This window comes from Zosterops lateralis, assembly GCF_965231275.1.
Source record: "Zosterops lateralis genome assembly, chromosome: 2".
Classification (NCBI taxonomy): domain Eukaryota; kingdom Metazoa; phylum Chordata; class Aves; order Passeriformes; family Zosteropidae; genus Zosterops; species Zosterops lateralis.
The window spans coordinates 54,623,665-54,642,681 of NC_139763.1; the positions used below are offsets into that span (position 1 = coordinate 54,623,665).

Below are 19,017 nucleotides of genomic sequence, written 5' to 3' on the forward strand. Positions count from 1 at the left end.
TGAAAATTGCTGAAGTCTTCAAATTACTAAAGATCACATACAATGCAATTCTATAGCAACTAAATTGTTTATATGTAAGTCAGTCTAATATCTTTTTGTCAGTGAGATCTATTTCTTCAACACAGCTAAAATTTGAAGTATTGAATATCTAAAGTCAGGTGGCTAAATTTTTATGAATGTAGAGCAAGATCTAGGTAGGTTAATTTGGGACATTTAAACTTGGAATATCTGAACTTCATGTCTCTCTAATGTCAAGGGTTATAACAGCAGAGTTTTTAAAGGAATTAATCTGTTACATTTTCTAATGGATGCCCTAAGTTTGTCATCTATAGTCAATGACTGAGTACAGACATTCCAAAAAGGGATGTTACTGTTATTTTACAATTACATATCTTTTAGAATGGCATGAATGTTCATTAGAGTTCTGCCTTTCCTCCTCCATTAATTGTTAATTTTTAATCTACATATATATTTGTATGAATTTGTTCCATTTTTAATGAGTCTTTTCTCAGGCTTTTTTTCCCAGAGTTTCTGGTAAGAAGTACGTAGTAAATGTTTCAAGATAGCATGGTTTATTAATGTCTAGCCATTTGGGTGAATAATATTTCTGAACATGAGCTTAATTTTCTACTGAAAACACATATGGCTATTTTCTTTTATGTTGTATTGTACAGAAGTTTCCATCTTTTCTCTCCACTTTCCTTTCCTGCATGGATCTGAGATATTAATTTTCATAATCATAGGCTTAGGTTTTCTGAGTCTCAGGCAATTAATTCAGGAGGATGGAGGTTCATATTTAAAATGTTCAAAATCTATTAGTGTTTTATCAGATTCCAAAGCTGAACAAGTTAATGCTCTGTTTTAGAATACATTAAATTGTAACACTTAGCTTTCCTGTTCTGTCAAATTTATCTTGCAGTCAAGATGATTTTAGTTAGATAGCAATGTTTATTAAGAAAAGGACTATTTGTCTTTTAGGTGGCTATTAGGAAGGCAAAACTTAAAAGATACGATAGTCCTGTGTTTAGTTAAAGGTTTGTCAGTCTTTTGAATGTCCAATTATAAACAAAACAAAACAAAAACCAAACCCCAAAAACCCCAACCAACCCCTCCTCCAAAAAACCAAAACCAAACAAGCAAACAAAAAAAAAACAAAAAAAAAAAAAAAAAAAAAAAAAAAAAACACCACCCAGGAAGAATTTATGAAATAAAGACTAGAGTTTCCTGAAATAAAATAAAAGAACATCACTACAGAAATACGGGAAGAATGTGATATTGTCTCAAAAGACAATGGAAACCACAGGATTTGACTGCAGGTTTTTGTTTTTTCACTGTCTCTGAAAAATTAACACAACTCTCCAGCCAGATAAGGTCTTTGCTCTCCATGTTTAAATGTGCTTGGGACCATCATGCTGTCATTTCCTACCCAGTCATGCATCAGACTGTAATTAATATTTTTCAGCTTTATGAAAAGGCTAGGTCTGAGCAATTTTACAGAAGGACAAGTAACAAGACAGATATAATAGGTAATTATGTTTATGTTTCCTTTTAATACGTTGCAGTGTAATTTACAGGTTTCTATGAAATTTTAGTACTGAGAAATTGAGCAGAAGAAATCAAATTATTGTCTGGTATAGCAAGAATTTACATTCTGAAATCAATACCAACATTTTTATTACCTTTAGGGGAAAAAAAGTTTATACTGAGGCACTCCAGCTATTTATATGGGTAGTATGGTATGAAGAAGTAGCATGAAGAGGGTGTATCAATTGCTTTTTCTTTTTTCATTCTCAGTTTAGCTTGAAAGGTTGGCCAAAACCCTATCTATCTCCATTATCTTAGTTCTGTGGGTAAGATATCAAGATGAGCATGGAGAATGGATTATCCTGTGATGCAAGCAGGATCCTTGAATAAGGACTGTCATGGGGACTGCACGAAGAAGTCTAGTTTAGAAACAGCCAAGAAAAAATAACCCTATTTCTCTTAGCAAATTGCAGGGATCTACTGCACAATTTGTACTTAACACAGACTTGAGCCAGGATTATCAGGGAAAAGCAAGAGTGGTGTTTATCTAAGAATCAGTCTAAGAAAGTAGATTGATTTTGTCTCAGATTTACATTTTTTTACAAAGTTCAATGAAACACAAAAGAAGAAGGTGTGAATCAGTGAGCTGAGTTATACAAAGCCCTGTTTGAGGTGCTTTGTGGCCTTCTTGTGAGATACACTACAACAGTCTTTGATTCCCCTTTCTGAACTGGAAGAGAATGTAGATTGTATATTTTAGAGGCCTTTCACTAAGTCAATCATAACTGAAAAACATAACGAATCATTGTTTATTTATAAAACAAAGTAATACAGCAACCATATGTTAATTCAAAGACCTTGGCAGTTCTTTTTATGGAGCAAATACAAACAGATATATTTTGCTGAAACTGTTAGTAATCTGTCTTTGTGACTTGGCCTCCATTTACTTGATCTCATGTAAAAAATAAATTAAAAAAAAAAAATCCATGTCATAGTACATGAAGTAGAAATCTGTTTTGATCCTGGAAGGAAGAAAGTTTATGAGACACATCTTCCACAAAGACATTTAGAATTAAGCATAGATTTTTCTTGTGTCTTTACAACATCTTCTTAAACTTGTGCACAAACAATAATATCCATAATCATCATTTAATCATTGTTTAATTATCAATAGCCCACAGGCTTTTTAGAGTATTTGTCTACTGTTTACGCTTGATTTTACTTTAATATACATCTCCTCTGACTTCTTTATTCATGAGTGAAGTTTCAGTAAATTATGTCATGTATAGATTCTTCTGTTTATTTTCCATAATAAAGGTGGAGTTTTTTTCAAGTTTCACTTTTAAACCTCCATATCAACCATCTTTCTATAAGGAAAATATTCCCAGAATGTTTTCTTTGAAGTTGTTTTTCCTTCATAATATTTCTTTGTCATCTTAACACAAAATATACCATAATAGTTCAGAAAAGAAAGGGAAATAGGTTTTGTTTATGCAAAATCTCCATATCTGAAAAAAAAAAATTTCAATGACAATTAAAAACATATTATGCTTGTGTGTATATTCTGATATTCAGATATACATCCCATTCTGTAAAGTTTAATTTGACTTGCTGTTAACTGGATGTTTTAGTATCTTCTTCCTGTCCGGAAAATTGAGGAGAGAAATCAAGGCTTTTAATTCACAACTGCATTGAGCGAAGAAGTTTAAAGTACCTAATTTGTAAACTCAAAATGTGACTCTGCTGGTTAAAATTCAGCAGGTTCTATTTCCAACTACCCAGTGTAGAAATGTTTTTTAATTACAGCTTGGTTTATAACAATGGATAGGATCTGTAGCCAAATTTGTCCCTGTGAGACATTCAGCAATGGAACAATAGTATAATTATTTCTGGGATCCCTGATTAGCAAAAGCAATACAATAGTTTTACAAAGCTTGGAGGTTTGGTTTTTGGAATAAAAAAGAAGTAAAATCTCCTCTTAATGCTGATTTCTGTAACTTGCTGTATGATTCAAGTACGTATTTGGAAATAAAATGCATTTTAGAAGCTAATGTACATTGAAAAAAAATGGAACAATTTTGAAACCTAGTTTTTATACTTCCTACATTAAAGTTCTGCTTCCGACACAGCTCATAACTCACCTGCTACAGGACATTTCAAACACTCAATAACACATGGCATGGTTTTTTTTGTATGTCAGGCTTTTGGCACTCAGGTCAGAAAAATACCTCACATTTTTGCAGCCCACTTTCTACCCCTGCATGAGTGTGTCTGGGAAAACAGGGCAGCAGCACAAAAGCTTAGTCTCATAAGCAGTGCCTTAAGCTCACTAGTATTGGAGTACCTTCTCTAGAAATCCATGCTGAGGTGCAATTTTGACCAATTCTTTTGGTTAAGTGAGGACTTCAATATTATAACTATGATGATCTATCCAACTTCTCCAAAGCCATAGATTTGGATGGAATGAAACTATAAATTGTTGTATGGGAACAGCTAAGATTGTCAAAAATAAAGTACTTCAGTACAAAATTATGTCTTCAGCTCTGGGAAAGTAAGTAATTGCCTCAAATACTTCTAATTTTATTTTCAGTTAGAGTTGACATAATCATGGAATCACAGAATCATGGAATCATGGCTGAGGTTGGACAGCCTCTGGAGGGTGTCTAGCCAGCCCCCTGATTAAGCAAGGGATAATTACAGCGGCTTGTCCAGAGATGTGTCCAGATGGCTTTTGAATATCCCTGAGGAGCTGAGGAGGGAGATTACACAGCGTATCTACACCACTTGTGCCAGTGCTCAGTCACCCTCCCAGTAAAAAAAAAAAAAAAAAAAAAAAAAAAAAGTTTCTTGATGTTCAGAACCTCCAGTGTTTTAGTTTGTGCCCATGATTACCTGCTCTGTCACTGGGCACCAGTGAATTCCTCATATTAAGAAGGAATGAGAAAAATAGAACAGGAGAGTATATGGAAGGAAAGATGACAATCTGCAACATATATATATATGTATACACATATATAAAGTGTTTTCAGTATCTCTAAATAAAGTATAGTAATGAAGAAAAATGCAATATGCTGGATCAAACACAAGTTCCTTTTTTTTTGTACTTGATTAGTAAGATTAGAATGTTCCCATCCTTTGCCATCCATTCCTCATCTCTACACCAGCATTTGTGTTGCTATTTTTATTGGCATTTTCAAGTACCACGGCTATTACTTATATCCCGTAATTTCCCAAATTGCAGTTGTTAGAAAGTACTAGGTGCCCATTTGACTTTGTTGTAGCAGGAAAAAAAGGAGCCAGACCACTTTCATGTGTCTTTGATTTGATATAATTTGGTTGTTACTATGTTAAAAAAGAGTTGGCTGGCTGACCACCTGGCCTGAAAACAGGAAAAAAAAAGTGTTGCCATTATGCTTGAACTGCCCTATTTTTAGCACAGGAGTTTGCTATCCATTATCACCATCTGAGATGGTGTTTCTCTTGTGGGTGTAAAGTCATGCTTCACCTAGATGAGCTTCATAAAATCTGCTGCAATAGGTGATTAAAGGAGAATGATTCCTGATTGTTTTCCTGAATTTTAAACTCAGCCCAGGTTCAAAACCCCATTGAGTCAAATTGTTCTGAATTATAAATTGAAATTACTTTGACACATGTAAAATTAAATTGCTTTGACTGAATTCTCCTTTGAGTTTTGGGTTTTACGTAACAATGAGATGATATTTCCTGATTAAAAATAAGGACTGAATTTTTTTAGGACCTGAATAAGACCCCTATTCTCTCCCACCAAATGCTTGTTCTTGATTGAATATTTCACGGATTTTAGATATGAATTTTGGCCAAGTGTTGGGACCTGAACCATAACCTTACCTCATGCTGTATATAATCCCACGTATGTTGTCGCATAATTAAAATTGTAATTACATATTATCATTAGACCCAGTGTTGTACCAACTACAAACCTCATTACTCAAAAATAACTTGATTTCTGTCTTTAGCTAAAAAGAATTCAAAACTGGATTTTGTTGCACAAGGGAGTAGATAAACATGAGCATAGTCTAAACATGTTGGATTTTCTTCTGAAAGAAGACTCCCTGTCTCTACTCTTGTGGTGACAAAAAATTCAGTGAACAGTCAATGAGGGGCTCAGTGCTGCATCTGGACCATCTTGTGATGCAGGCTTCTGGGGGAGAGTCCATGTACCTTGCCCAAGACAGCTGTGCATGGTGTGTTGGTGTGGATTCACTGGCAAACCCAAAACCCCAGGAGTAGGAGGCCCCAGGTGTGGGTGGGGTATCTGGCAGGCAGCAGGGCAGTGCTGGTGTTTGGGGGGGGACCCATGAGTGTGGCCTGGCAGTGGGACAAGTGTGTGAGAGCTGCATGTAGGCAGTGAGCATCCAGTGAGACCAGCTGGTGACCGGGGGACCTGTGGGGTTGGCAAGGGGGACAGGCATCTGGGCAGGGGCGCTGGGCAGCCAGAGGGGCTGTGCTGGTCCGAGAGAGAGCTGTGAAAGTGTGTGTTTGTGAACCTGAGAGTGTGGTGTGTGTGCTGTATTTGTGACTTTCTGCCTCTGACAGCCCGAGAGGAGGAGGAGATGTGTCTCTGTGTGCCCATGTCTGGGGTGAGTCCTGAATTTGGGGGCTGTCAGGGCCAGTCTGAGGCTCTGTGTCCAGCCACAGCTGTGGCCAGATCGGTGTCCATGTGTATGTCTGCATTACAGGCCCAGCCTCGGTATTGCAGCAGCATTCCTAGCACAGAGATCCCAGGCTGGGCTCCAGCAGCCAGGCAAGAGGGTTCTAGACCAGGCAGCGGCCACATATCACATTACTTAACACTTGTAAGCTCTCAGTACATTGAGGACAGTCTTTCTTTGCAATTACTGATATGACTAAGCTTAAACATTTGCTTTGAGTCTCTTCTTGCAGAAGGCTTGTTCCAATAATTGTTTTGGTGGCACAATTTAACCTGAAGTTTCTTTATGGGCTGCATGTTGTCTATCCATCCTCTCTGGAACTGGATCGCTGTTTACATGACCTTTAGATTTTTTTATAACCCTTTGCAATGATTTGTGGGTTTCTTAGTGGGCAGCTGTAGTGGATGAGAATGGGAACTTCAGAGAAAGTTTATTAGAGAAACCCTACTGTTGAGTCATGGGGTGCTGAAAGCCCTCCCCTTGCTTTCTAAACTTCTCAGAGAGGAATTTAGGTGTCACTGCATCCAGTCTTAACCCCAGACTTTGTCAATGGTTATAGTAACTTTGTCCGGCAGGATTAATGATAGCAAATCTGATAAATTTACATTAAGATGGATTCATTTATTATTTAGATGAAAAATGATTAGATAAAAGATCTTAATCAGATTTGTTTACTACAGCACGCAAAAGGTAAAACTACTAGCAGCGTATAGTATAGGTATAGCGTACTGTATCAAAGCTATTACATATGGTTAGCAAAAAAGAAACCATTATCAAGTAGAGATCGATATAACTCACCACACCAATGCTCATGGTCATATCTCTTTCGTTGAGTCTCAAGGAGTATCCTTGAAGGGGCTTCCCCACTGCAGGGGTGAAAACTTCATATACTCCAAGAAGGACTATGTGAGAGGAATCCAACTGTGTGAAAGTGGACTGGACTTCTACAGTGTATAGTGATTGACTGCCAGTCTTGTCTCCAGGTCTCCTTAGCAGCTTATCTGTCAAATCTTTGCCTCACCATCAGGATCTTAATTTGGAATAGGCGAGCCAGACTGCTTTTAGCATAATTCAGTGCCAAAATCTGCACATGACAGAACCTCTCAGCCCACCACTGATAGCTTGCAAAATAGGGCATTATTTGAGTTGACCACATTCCAAAGCAGATCACCCTGCTACAGTGGCTCAGAAAGGCAAGGAAATATACTTTTCTCTCATCATTTAAAGTATGGATTTAAAAATTATTGGTATTATCAGCTAAGAAGTTGCCAGTATAAGTGTTAGGCCTGTGTCATTTTACTGGCTAACTGGTCCCTGTCACTGTCAGTATAGAGTCAGAGCAGATTTCAGCTAGTATGAGGAATTTTTGCCGCACAAGATCAGTACTTTTATTAAATAACCCATGATGTAGGACATTTTTGTAATTAAGTATTTTTCTGTTTATTTAGGTGGTTACCTAGTTATAGCCATCTTATTATTTTGCCGATCCTAAAATATAATTCATCATTCCTCCTCCCCTATTTTAGGGCCTAATTTTCTAATTAGAAGCCATTTATGTCTTCTAATAGAATCTTTTAGATTTAAAACAAATGAAAGCAATCTCCTTTCCTCAGGTCATAGTGTGATCTATGGAGGATCTGTGGAGGGAGTAGGGGTAGGAGGATGCACCACCACAGTCTGCCACTTGCTGACTTTAGTTATGTAAATTCTTAGTTTGGAAAAACAGTTCTCCAAATTTACCTTCCTGAAAGTAGTTGCAGAAAGAGAAGATTTTAAGTTGTGTAATTAGCTACATTGCTATTGTGCTCATATTGAGGGGGAAGAACAGGATTGTGATTAAAAACTGTTCAGGGTGATAGTTCCAGAACAAAGACGTTATAAGAAAATGTAACAAAGTGTGAGCTGAAGTTTTTCTTAGTGACATACATAGAGTTAGGTTCTCTGCTGATGTAATGAATGCATCCAATGACTCAGAGTATCTGTTTGGTTTTCTACAGCTGGATTCTAATCCTAAAGCTAGAAAAGGAACTTAAAAGCAAAATACTAATTATAAAATCACAGCCAAGAGCAAATAGTATTACATTTATTTCTGTACTGAATAACACAGTAATCTAAAGTTGACTTAATCAACTATATCCACCCAAGGGAGATGAATAAAAAGAAACCTGGTAGATTATATTGATCATCATATAAAATGGTAGCAATTACTATTAACAAATAGTCTTTAATAAGCAAACATACAGTTAGTTCTATTAACTTGAGGTTTTTCTCACTCAAAGAAAAATGAAAAAAGAGGAGGGAAAAAAAAGGAAAGCTTGGGCCTGGTGGTCTTTCAGGATGAATACAGAACTGATGGAAGATACTTCTTTTAGCATTTTCCTAATGTTTCTTTCTCTTCTGGCTCTCTAGAAATCTTAAATCATTAGCTTAGATATACCCCATAAATTTTAGATGACTAGTATTGATAAGAAATAACCACTAAAATAAACAGTTTCTATGCTTAAGACAAACTTTGTGAATCTTTACTTTATCCGAAATTAATCTAACAAACCAAACTACTGAAGCTGCCAATTTTTTTTCTTTTTTTTTTTTTTGTGGGAAGATATGCTTAACTTAATTTAACCACTCTCTTGAGATACTCTTAAACTAGTTGTTTCCAATCCTTCAAAGATGCAGTATTTTGATCCATGAAGACCTGTAATATTCCTTTCATGAATCCAACAGTCATGGTTGCTAAACAATTTGCAGCGGTGCTATCAGCTCTGAAGCTCTTGGGGAATCACTGTATCATTCTGTGGCTGCAATTCAAAAGTCAGATTATTTCTCCAGATGAGAGAGGTTCAAAATCAATAACGGTTAACTAATCTAAGTGTACACTGAAGGGTACACTTTTTTTCTTTTGAGATGGCTACAGTTTCTTTTTTAAAAAGTTCAGTAAAATGTGTAATTGTTCCTCTCAATCCCTGTGGTTTTGGTACAAATTCTGTGCTGTTTTCTTTTTTTTTTTATTTCTCTAACCAAATTGATAATTGTTTATTCTGCCGCTGCATTTTGTGATTCTTTGCTGACCACTGTGAATTCACACATATATTATCAATCCTAATTATCCATTTTAGGTACGTGACTACTATCAGTTAAATATACTTATAAATAGCTATTTATTCATGCTACTATTCCTGAAAGATGACAACCATTTTTATGGGTTTGTTTAGCTTGGTGGATCTCTTTTTCTTCCATTTTGAATAGTGATAATACAGATTTAAACCTCAGAAATATTTACTTACTAAATTTTCGGATATCATTTGCTTTTCATAACATATTTTGCAATAGTTTCTTCTCTCAGAGAGAGGTTTTTTAATAAGTGTTGTTTTGAAAACTGTGAGAAATATACCTAATTTTCCACTGATCAATTTCTTATAAGACGTTTACTTCACAGATGAGCATGTATAGACCTTTGAAATTTGGCTCTCCCATCTGCCAATTTCCCATCTAAAAGCAAGTAAAAAAACCCAAATAAATCAAACCACAAACAAACAAGGAAACATGAGAATAGCAATTGCTTCATAAGCATTGCCAGGGATCTATTTGTATATCAAAAGTTTAAAAAAGAAATAAAAAAATCAAGAGAACTGAAAAGAAGAGCACTAATCAGTGTGTCCTGTGCTCTTCTTTGTAGTCCCAGCGCCGTGTTACATTTCACCTCCCTGATGGCTCCCAGGAAAGCTGCAGTGACAGTGGTCTGGGAGACCACGAGCCAGTGGGTGGTGGAACCCTGATCTCACACCCTCTCCCTCTGGTTCAGCCGCAGGACGAATTCTACGACCAGGCTTCACCGGACAAGAGGACTGAAGCTGATGGCAATTCTGACCCCAACTCGGGTGAGTCACCATTACTGCTCTGCTTATCTGAGTTGCTTTGCTAACTTGGTTACTCTATTTTTCATCCCTTTGAGCTCAATGGTAGAGATGTTTTTAAGCATGTGCATGAATATTTGATCGTATTAGCTCATAAATATTGTTTGGAAATACTATAGTTTGCCAGAAGTGCCTCATGTTGCAATTTGACTGTGGAAAAGAAAATTTTATCCAGTAGAATAAATGGCTTCATACCAATTGCACAGTAAGTAATAACAGCTGGGGAGAATGATGTCCTACAAGGTAGCAAGATTTTCCCTGATGTTTGCTGATAGTGCTGTAGGTATTTAGCTTTAGATTTTGTTTTAGGAAATTCATTCTAAATATAAATTTAAAGTTCAATGACATGGAGGTTGCACTGTCTTTTAGACTAACAAAGAAATCAGTAAATCAGTGAAGCACTGAAGATTTGAAAGAACCTGAATTTCTTTACACCCTTGCAATTTCCTCTCCTAACATTAAGAATTACAGGGCTTCTTTGTTAACCTTGAATGGCATGCTGTATTGGAACTGTCAGATACAGGTTTTCATACAAATATTAAGGATGAATTATTTGATTTGGGAACTCCAGCCTTTCTCTTCTTTCCTCTTCTATAAAACATTTACATTATTGCTGTGTTTTTGTAAGAGCACTAAAAATTGAAGCAATATCTTAACCTATACTGTGACAGGTATTTGGGCATTGGAATGTGGAATATGGAGACTTAGACATACTGGAAACAGAGAGGGGGAAGAAGAACTGCTCTTAAGCTTCTTATGTTTTGTCTAGAATGTAGAGACAAAGGTTAAAAGTCTTATCTGTGCTCTTGGAAGGTAATTGAACCTGAGTTCTCTTCCACCTCAGGAGTATAGAAATAAGAATTAGTTTCTGTCTTTGGCATTTCTCCCTTTTTGTATAGATGATTAAGTTGTCACTGGGCCTGTACAAACCAGGAGAGAAGGTGGCCTTGGGATCTGATGAACAATATTAAGGTCCATCTCCTCATTTGGGCAGAGCTGGATCTGAATGATGGCATTTACATCATGGCAGATGACATCATGAACTGTGGAATATTGACTTTGGAAGTATTTTTCTCATATATATATGGGAAGACCAAGAGGTTGTGTTGGATGAAACTCTACAAAGAAACAATTTGAAATGTTTTACTGTCTGAGAGTTGCATTCTGGTTTCTTTTCCTCTATTTACCTTTTCCTATTTTTTTAAATCTATTTCTTTTTACCTTTTTTTTAAATTCTTTTTTCCCCACACTGATTATGACACCTGTATTTTACTCTCTTTAAAAAAAAAAACAAAAAAAAAAACAACCAAAAAAACACAGAAATGTTTTTGGAACTATGATGTTAAACCCTTAATCTTTAGAAATACAAAGAATGATAAAAGAATAGCAACTATGAATGGATTGACTCTGGAGCAAGAATGTATCTCTGCTTAAGCAAGGAAGGAGCTTAAGTGGAATTATCCAGTTAATTCTCTGACCATGTATGAGACTTGTGAAAGATTTAACAACATCAGAGAGGAGTTTTTAAGGCAGCATTGCATGTTGGCACTGTCACATCGGCTTCACAGACTCTAAATTGTACATCTCTTCAAAATGCAGCATAAAAGTCTGCCAGGAGAACTAGGAAAAAAGGGCTTAGTAAACTTCACAGCAAGTTATTAAAAGTGCAGTTTTGGAAATTTTCTGTTAAGCACATTGTGCAAACATAGTGTATTAATCATGATCATATATTCATGCCTGATATAGACTCTAATAGAAGATTAGTCAGAATGAGTAAATGTTCTTAAAAGCTATATGAGAAGTTTTAATATGTTTGTGGTTACACTGAATTTAGCCTCAAGGATGCTAAATTTGTGTCAAATTCATGAAAATCTAACCATCAAGCTGTACTATTACTGAAGTACTGAAGTATAGGTTTTTTTGCTTTTTACCAGACATTGAAACATTATACCATGTATCTCATCAAATCTCACAAACTAAGAAAGGAATTATATTGTCAGTACTGTGACAGAAAAATCCAGACCAGGATGGGAGTCATGTTACTCATTAGATGGATTTAACTTCTGTACTGTATTCAGTAGCAAGCTATTGCCTAAGCACTGTATCAAAAATTAATTTGTTACTGTAGGCATAAGTTTTTTGAATGAGAAGTGAAATAAGGTTTAAAGCACTTTATGGTTATTGAAGATCTTGTGGCAATTTTCAGAAGAGAAAAATTTTATCTGGTATTGGGCAAAATTACTTTGTGGGTATTTATATGTGTTTATGGATAAAATAACCAGTGTAGTATCATTCAAACATTGTATTCCTTGACACTCCTAAGCTGAATTTCTAGTCCTATTGCAGTGAAATGTTCCCTGGTTGTATTTATCTTTAGAGGTAGTTTCATTTCTGTGGCTGTTTAAGGGATTGGTGGTTATGAAAGTACTTGGGACATATTAAGTAAGGAAGAAAGCCCTAGTGGACAGTTGTAGTATTATGTACATGTATGCTACCAGTTTTGGATGATAATTGCATAACAGTATTTTTATTCTAAATGCTTCAACTGAAGATAAAGAATAGTGTTTTGGGAATGTTTGCAGATGACCTCTACACTAAAAATACAGATTTGTTCCACTGTACTTTTATGAAAGTTCATTCTAAGTAAAAGTTTGATTCAGCTCATGAGAATGTGATGTTAATCTTGATAGTAAAGTCCTTGCCTCATGCTGAGAGCAATTTTGGTTAATGACTTTAATGCTCAGTGAATTGTGTGGGTTATTACTGTACACTGCCAAGTTACGTGAATAAAAATACAACCATTGTTTCTCAATATAATGTTGTTATTTTAATTATATTTGAAGAGTGACCAAGGCTTAGGTCTTCAAAACCTGAAATTCGGGGGGGTGGGGGTGGGGGTATGGGAAATGTGCTAAAAGTCTTGCTAACCTGTTACACAAAATTATGAGAAACCTTATTGCCATATTTACTTGCAGTCATTAGCTTCTACAGAGACACAAGGACTACAATTACATGATTTAATGAAATAAACACACACAGTGAGAGTACATTCATCTAGCTAATCTGAAAACAGAAATCTCTCACACCGGGTGAAGCTGAAATGAAGAGAGAAGCCAAATATTAGCATTGTCAGCCACACGCTGTCCCTGTGTCTGTGAGAGAAAGGCAACAAGATAGAAATATGATTTTATAATGATGTGTTTGGTTTGGTTTGGTTTGGTTCTGGTACAAACCAAATTTGGTTCTGCAAACCAAGTTAAAAGTAAAAAAAAAATTAAATCAATGTAGATTTGAATTTACTTATACTACTTTAAAACATCTTTCATTACCAAAATTCCCACTTTCTAATGGTTTTAAATGTGCTTATCAGGAAGTGTACTTTTAACACAAACACCTTTATCATCAGTTGCATTAAAACTGTACAGCTTTCTGATGTATTTTAATGTCAATTATTTCTTCAGGTATTGCTCAAAAAAAAAACCCCTGTTGTTTTGTTCTCAACCAGTGGGGTGCAGAGTGTTATTTTTCATTACTATAAGTGTGATTTTCACCAGCATGAAAAAACAACCCACCTTATTAGTGAAGAATTCTTCTTTCACTGCGGTTTAGTAAAGGTTGTCAGGGATTTAAATTTAGACTGGAATTGTTAATGTATCTAAGTGTTGCATGCAGCAGAGCTGTGCAATAGAACTGTATGAAGTAAAAATGTGCCTCCTAGTGTAAAGAAGAGGGAAAATGCATTTTCATGAAAATGCTTGATAAATCACATTTTGATAGCTGCAAGCTGTGGATGTGATTCATTTTTCTTCAAAGAGATAAAGAGGAATAGCATATATTTAGTAGAGTGTTAGAACTGCTCTAGGGAGAAAGCCTACTACACACTGTGGATGAATCTGTGCAATAATTCCAATGGTTTAACACCAGGCAGAAATATAATATTTATGTCTTCTGATACATGTTTATGAAGCTAAGTAAATGCTTGCCTAATTTCTACATCTCGTTAATAAGTAGTATCAATATATATCAACAAAGTAATAGCTTTATAAAAACATGGAGCTCTAGCAAAAAATGTAACACACCCACCAGTTTCAAGATAATTTTTTTAATTTAGTAAAATAAATAGAATATTCTATTATATTCTATGTTGCTTCCAAAGCAATTCCACATTCTTGGAAGCGATGTTATAATGCTTTATTTCAATATAATAATGTTTGTGGATAGCTTTTTATTTCCAGTACAATAAAAACTGTGTGATTAAATTTGGCTGATAAATACCTGAGTTCACGCTTTTTAATAAACCTAAACATAGTAATAGTAATAAATAGTAACATTAGTAATAGTAAACATAGTAATAAATACTATGGCAGTTTAGTCAAGTAATGTCAGGGGTGTTAAATGGTACTCTAATTCCAATAATAAGTAGGAATATCTCTGTGGCAGTGGCTTAATTATGATTAAAGTTCAGAATAATGCCAAGACTGCCTTGTATTACACTTGGTCATATGATAGTGTCCCATGTGGAGAAGATAAGCCTCTCCTGCAAAGAGCTTTGGTTTTACAGTGTCACTATCATTACACCCAGTGGGTGATGATGGTTTAACCTTGTGGGTGTACCCTCTGCTTAATCCTGTCTTTCATTTTGCTGGCCCTCTAAAATTTCTTTTTTGGCAATACTGGAGTAGTCCATAGCTAAACATCCTAAGATGTAGAAAGAAATCCTACTGTATCAATGCCTAGATCTAGATAATTTGCTGTCCACAGTTATTCTTGTGTTTTCATAGTATGAGACTATAAGGACTAAAATAGGAACATTTGCCTTTGAGTCATATCTCCATTTCATTACACACACGTTCATACCTCACACAGAATCTAACACTGTCACATTTAGCTACAGGCAAGCAGGAGTAAGAAAAACTGGAGTCAGGTTGGTGAATTAGCCTACAGAAGTGTTATAACAAAGTAGTCTGAACTCTGAATTCAATCTTAGCCCGTGCACTTACTTCTTTAAAAAGATAAATAAAAATCTGAGAAGCATAAGAAGATTGCTATCTCTTTACAGCTCTTTGATGCCTCATTGCAGTGAGGATTTAAAAATTATCTTGGTTTAGAAAAGCCACTGTGCTACATCTGTTCCTATTCCACTCTCTTTTCCTCCACACACTAAAGCTAATTGGAGTGTAAATCAGGAGGCCATAACCATTGAATGAACCATAGGAGGGGAACTTGTCCTATTGCTTCTCCAAGAGGAACAGCTAACTTTCCAAAACTTCCTAGCTGCTGCTGCCTGCGAAGAGCACTTGCAGGTCCTCAGCAGTGAGAGGAAAAGGCTGTATGGGGCAGGGGGACTATGAGAAGGGTTTAAGGAGAGGATTAAAGGCAGGGGAAGCTTGGACGTGGGATGAAAGCTGGTGCCTTTGGCTGCCATCACTGATGATACCAAGGACTGTTTAAAAACAGAGATGCTTTTGCCAGATTAAAACAAGGGACTTAAGGAATTAAGAGCTATTTTTCTTCTGTAAGTATTTTCTACTCACAAGGCTTTTCTTCATATCACAGCAAGCTCAGATCTACTGCAGACATCCACTGACCTTTTTTAAGTTTCAAAGTGATCCAGTCAAACCTCTACCATAGTACAATGAATAGTGTTTCACACAAGTTTCCTTAAATCAAACTGATGTTTTAAAATATTCCAGTGATAAAATAGTCCAGTGATTTATTTCCACTGGTGTTTGATTACATGTTTTATATGGATTTACATGGCAAGGTTGTGGGGAGGGGGGCTGCAGAGGTTTCCTCCTTCAGAAGACATCTCAGGCTGACCCCCATATTCGACAGAGCCAGTTCCCAGTGGCTCTAAGATCCATTGCCGCCCAAAGATGCACAGCAGCTAGGGGGGATGGAGCAAGAAAAATGTGAGAGAAATAAACCTGCAGACACTAAGGTCCATGAAGAAGGAGGTAGAGGACATGCTTCAGACACCAAACAGATTCACTCTCAGCTTGTAAAGAAGGGAATGCTCCCAGCAGTCCATGGAGGACCCACCCTGAAACAGGTAGATATGCCCTGAAGGAAGTTGTGGTCCATGAAGAGCACATGCAGGAGCAGGAACAGTGGCCTCTGGGGAAGACACTCTCGAGCAGTCTAGTCTTGAAGGCTCACACCCTGTGGAAGGGACCCATGTATTGCCTATGTTGGCCAGGGTATGATGAGGAAGGAGCACCAGATACAGGTTTTACTGACTGCAACCCCCATTTCATATCCCTTAACACCACCTAGTGGCAGGGGCAAGGTGGGGAGGAGTCAGAAGAGTGTGAAAAAATGAATTTGAGTCTGGGAAGAAGGAAGGGTTGAGTAGTGGGAAAGGTGTTTTTAGTTTTGTTTTTCCTGTTTCTCACAATCCTACTTGGGTTTTTATTGATGATAAATTAAATTAATCTTCCCCAGGCTGAATCAGTTCTAGCAGTAATAGTAACTGGTGAGTGATCTCCCTGTCCTTATCTCAACCCATGAGCTTTTTCATCTCATTTTCTTCCTGTCTTGCTGAGAAGGGGGAGTGATAGAGCAGATTGGTGAGCAGCTGTGGTAATTCCAGGCCCAGAAAATTCTCAAAATCTTGTGCATTCAGGCCCAAATACCAAAAAAGAGTGCAGGGTTCAACCTGAGACCTTGGAAAAAGCTTCCAAGTTTAGAGACTATAGGGAAAAATGTGAGTTTGTAGTTTAGATAGAAACACATTAAGCTAAGTAGTAGAAAGTTTTAGAGTTTAAAGTTTAAGATATAGCAGTAGTTATAAAAGTAATAAAAAGCCTTGAGGTGTAATACTCTAAGTTTGTGTGTCATTAGATAATTGGTCAAGAGAATCTGCACTGCGGAAGAGACATATAAGACAAATTAATTAGGGATTGGTGTGAAAGTAAAAACATTCTTTGTGGTAGTCGTTTATTGGCTAATTAACCTTTAAAAGACCTTGTAACTTATGGTCTTGTGGCCACTAACCACAGACTTTTGGTGTATGGTGAAGACACTCCCACCCTTTGATGAGACTTTAGCAATTAATAATGCTTTGAATCGTCTTGAAGTCATCCTGTTTCTTTTAAAGCCCTGACAAGCAGCCAAGGTTAACCCACCAGAATATTAAAGTTGGTACTCTATTCTCAGTCTGAAGCATTTATTTTCAGTTTCTACCTCTTGTCTGTGTGACTATATCACCCTTTCCCGATGTGAAATCTGTGACTTCCAGAAGTGCAAGGATATTTTGAGGCCCAAGGGACTGTTTTTACTAGTACAGCATCCTGCATAATACAGATCAGAAATCCTAGCCAATAACCTAAAAAAGCATGTGTCTTCTGCTGGCATCTACGGTGTGCATTACAGAATGATTCCTTGATTTAATGATTTTCAGTGACAGAAAAAAATAATACTACATTGCTTACTGACTTCAACTGAATCAGCCTTTTATTTGATAAAAGAGGTGTTTGGTGTCCATAGTTTAGATGGAGTGCTCAAGTCTTGAATCTGAAATACACTGGGGTAATTTGTAGTAGTATTTTGAATGTTGCAACATTTTGTTCTTAAGCACTTTTTTCCTCTCTGTATTTTAATACTGGTACAAAGTCTGTCCATTAAAAAAAAAAAAAAAAAATCAGAACAAGAAAAAAAAAGTCTTCTAAATTACAAAGTTTTAACAGCAGTTCTTCTCTTTATCAGTAATTATTTTTGACCTGAGTGGGGTTTTTTCCTGACTCATGAACATGCTGTTTAATGGTACTTTTTAGCAATAGAACAGCAACAGATTTTTCTATTACTTAAAGAATTTCCATAGGAAATTAAAGTCAGAAGCACAACTGAACACATATATCTTTTATCATCATGAAATATATTAGAAATATTTTATTAGCATTCTAGGTGCTCTATCACCCAACTGTACTTGACATAATTAACCTTTTAAAGGTGTGATAGTGTGATTATGGCAGAAATATTTGTTTGATATTTTTCAGGTTGCTGTTTCTGAAATTCAGTGAAAGTTATTGTTGCCATCTGTGACTCTTTGTTACCTTGATATTACAACTAATTTCCCGATGTTACATATTCTTTTACTAATAGAGTCTTAGCAGTGCAACTCCTATTCTCAATGGCAAGTTACAAAAAAAAAAAGATTATATTTGTAAGAATAAAGTGTTGAATTTAGCATGGCATTGTTAATTTCAGCATTTAAGTGGTTAAAAATTTTAAGTAGAATTAGAATTGTTGATGGCTGCAATGAGAGGAATAACTTAATGCAGGAAGAATAACCTCGTTGCACCCACACACACTTGGGCCTGACAACTAGAAAACAGGTTTGCAGTGGAAGAACTGCTGGATAGCAAGTTAGCCATGAGCCAGAAAGACACCCTTGGAGAAAATAAATCAGTCTCCTGAACTGCAATGGAAAGGGTACTGCCAGCAAGCTGATGAGAAAGATCCTTTCTCTCTACTCAGCACTGGTGAGACACATTTGAAATGCCAAGTCCAGTGCTGGTTTTTCAAGTATGGAGGGGAAATGGAAATATGGACTGAGTCCAGAAAAGGGTTAGAAAGATTATTATGGTATTAGTGCATCTGTCACATGGGGAGATGTTGAGAGAGCTGTGACTCTTCATCCTGGAGAAGGGAAGGCTTAGGAAGGATCTAATTAATGTGTGAAAATACCTGATGTAGTGCGGAAAGGAGTAGAGAGAGAGACAGACTTTTCTCAGTAGTACACCAAATTAAAGAAGGGGCACTGGGCACAAACTGAAATACAGAGAAATTTTCTTTAAACATAAGGAAAAAACCCCACAACATTTTCTTAGTATCAGAACAATAGAACTCTCCACCCCATTTCCCAGAGAGATGGTGGAATCTTAATG

At 36.3% G+C, this 19,017-nt stretch overlaps 1 protein-coding gene across 2 annotated transcripts in view; it reads left to right on the plus strand.

The window, feature by feature from the left end:
- PCDH9 (protocadherin 9) overlaps window positions 1-19,017 on the plus strand; it is a 669,308-nt gene that overhangs the window by 423,735 nt on the left and 226,556 nt on the right. Inside the window, exon 2 of one of the 2 annotated variants that reach the window (XM_083855291.1) lies at window positions 9,892-10,093. In XM_083855291.1, the coding sequence (XP_083711417.1) occupies window positions 9,892-10,093 (202 nt within the window). The remainder of the gene's footprint in view (window positions 1-9,891; window positions 10,094-19,017) is intronic. The other variant, XM_083855292.1, reaches the window with a different exon arrangement.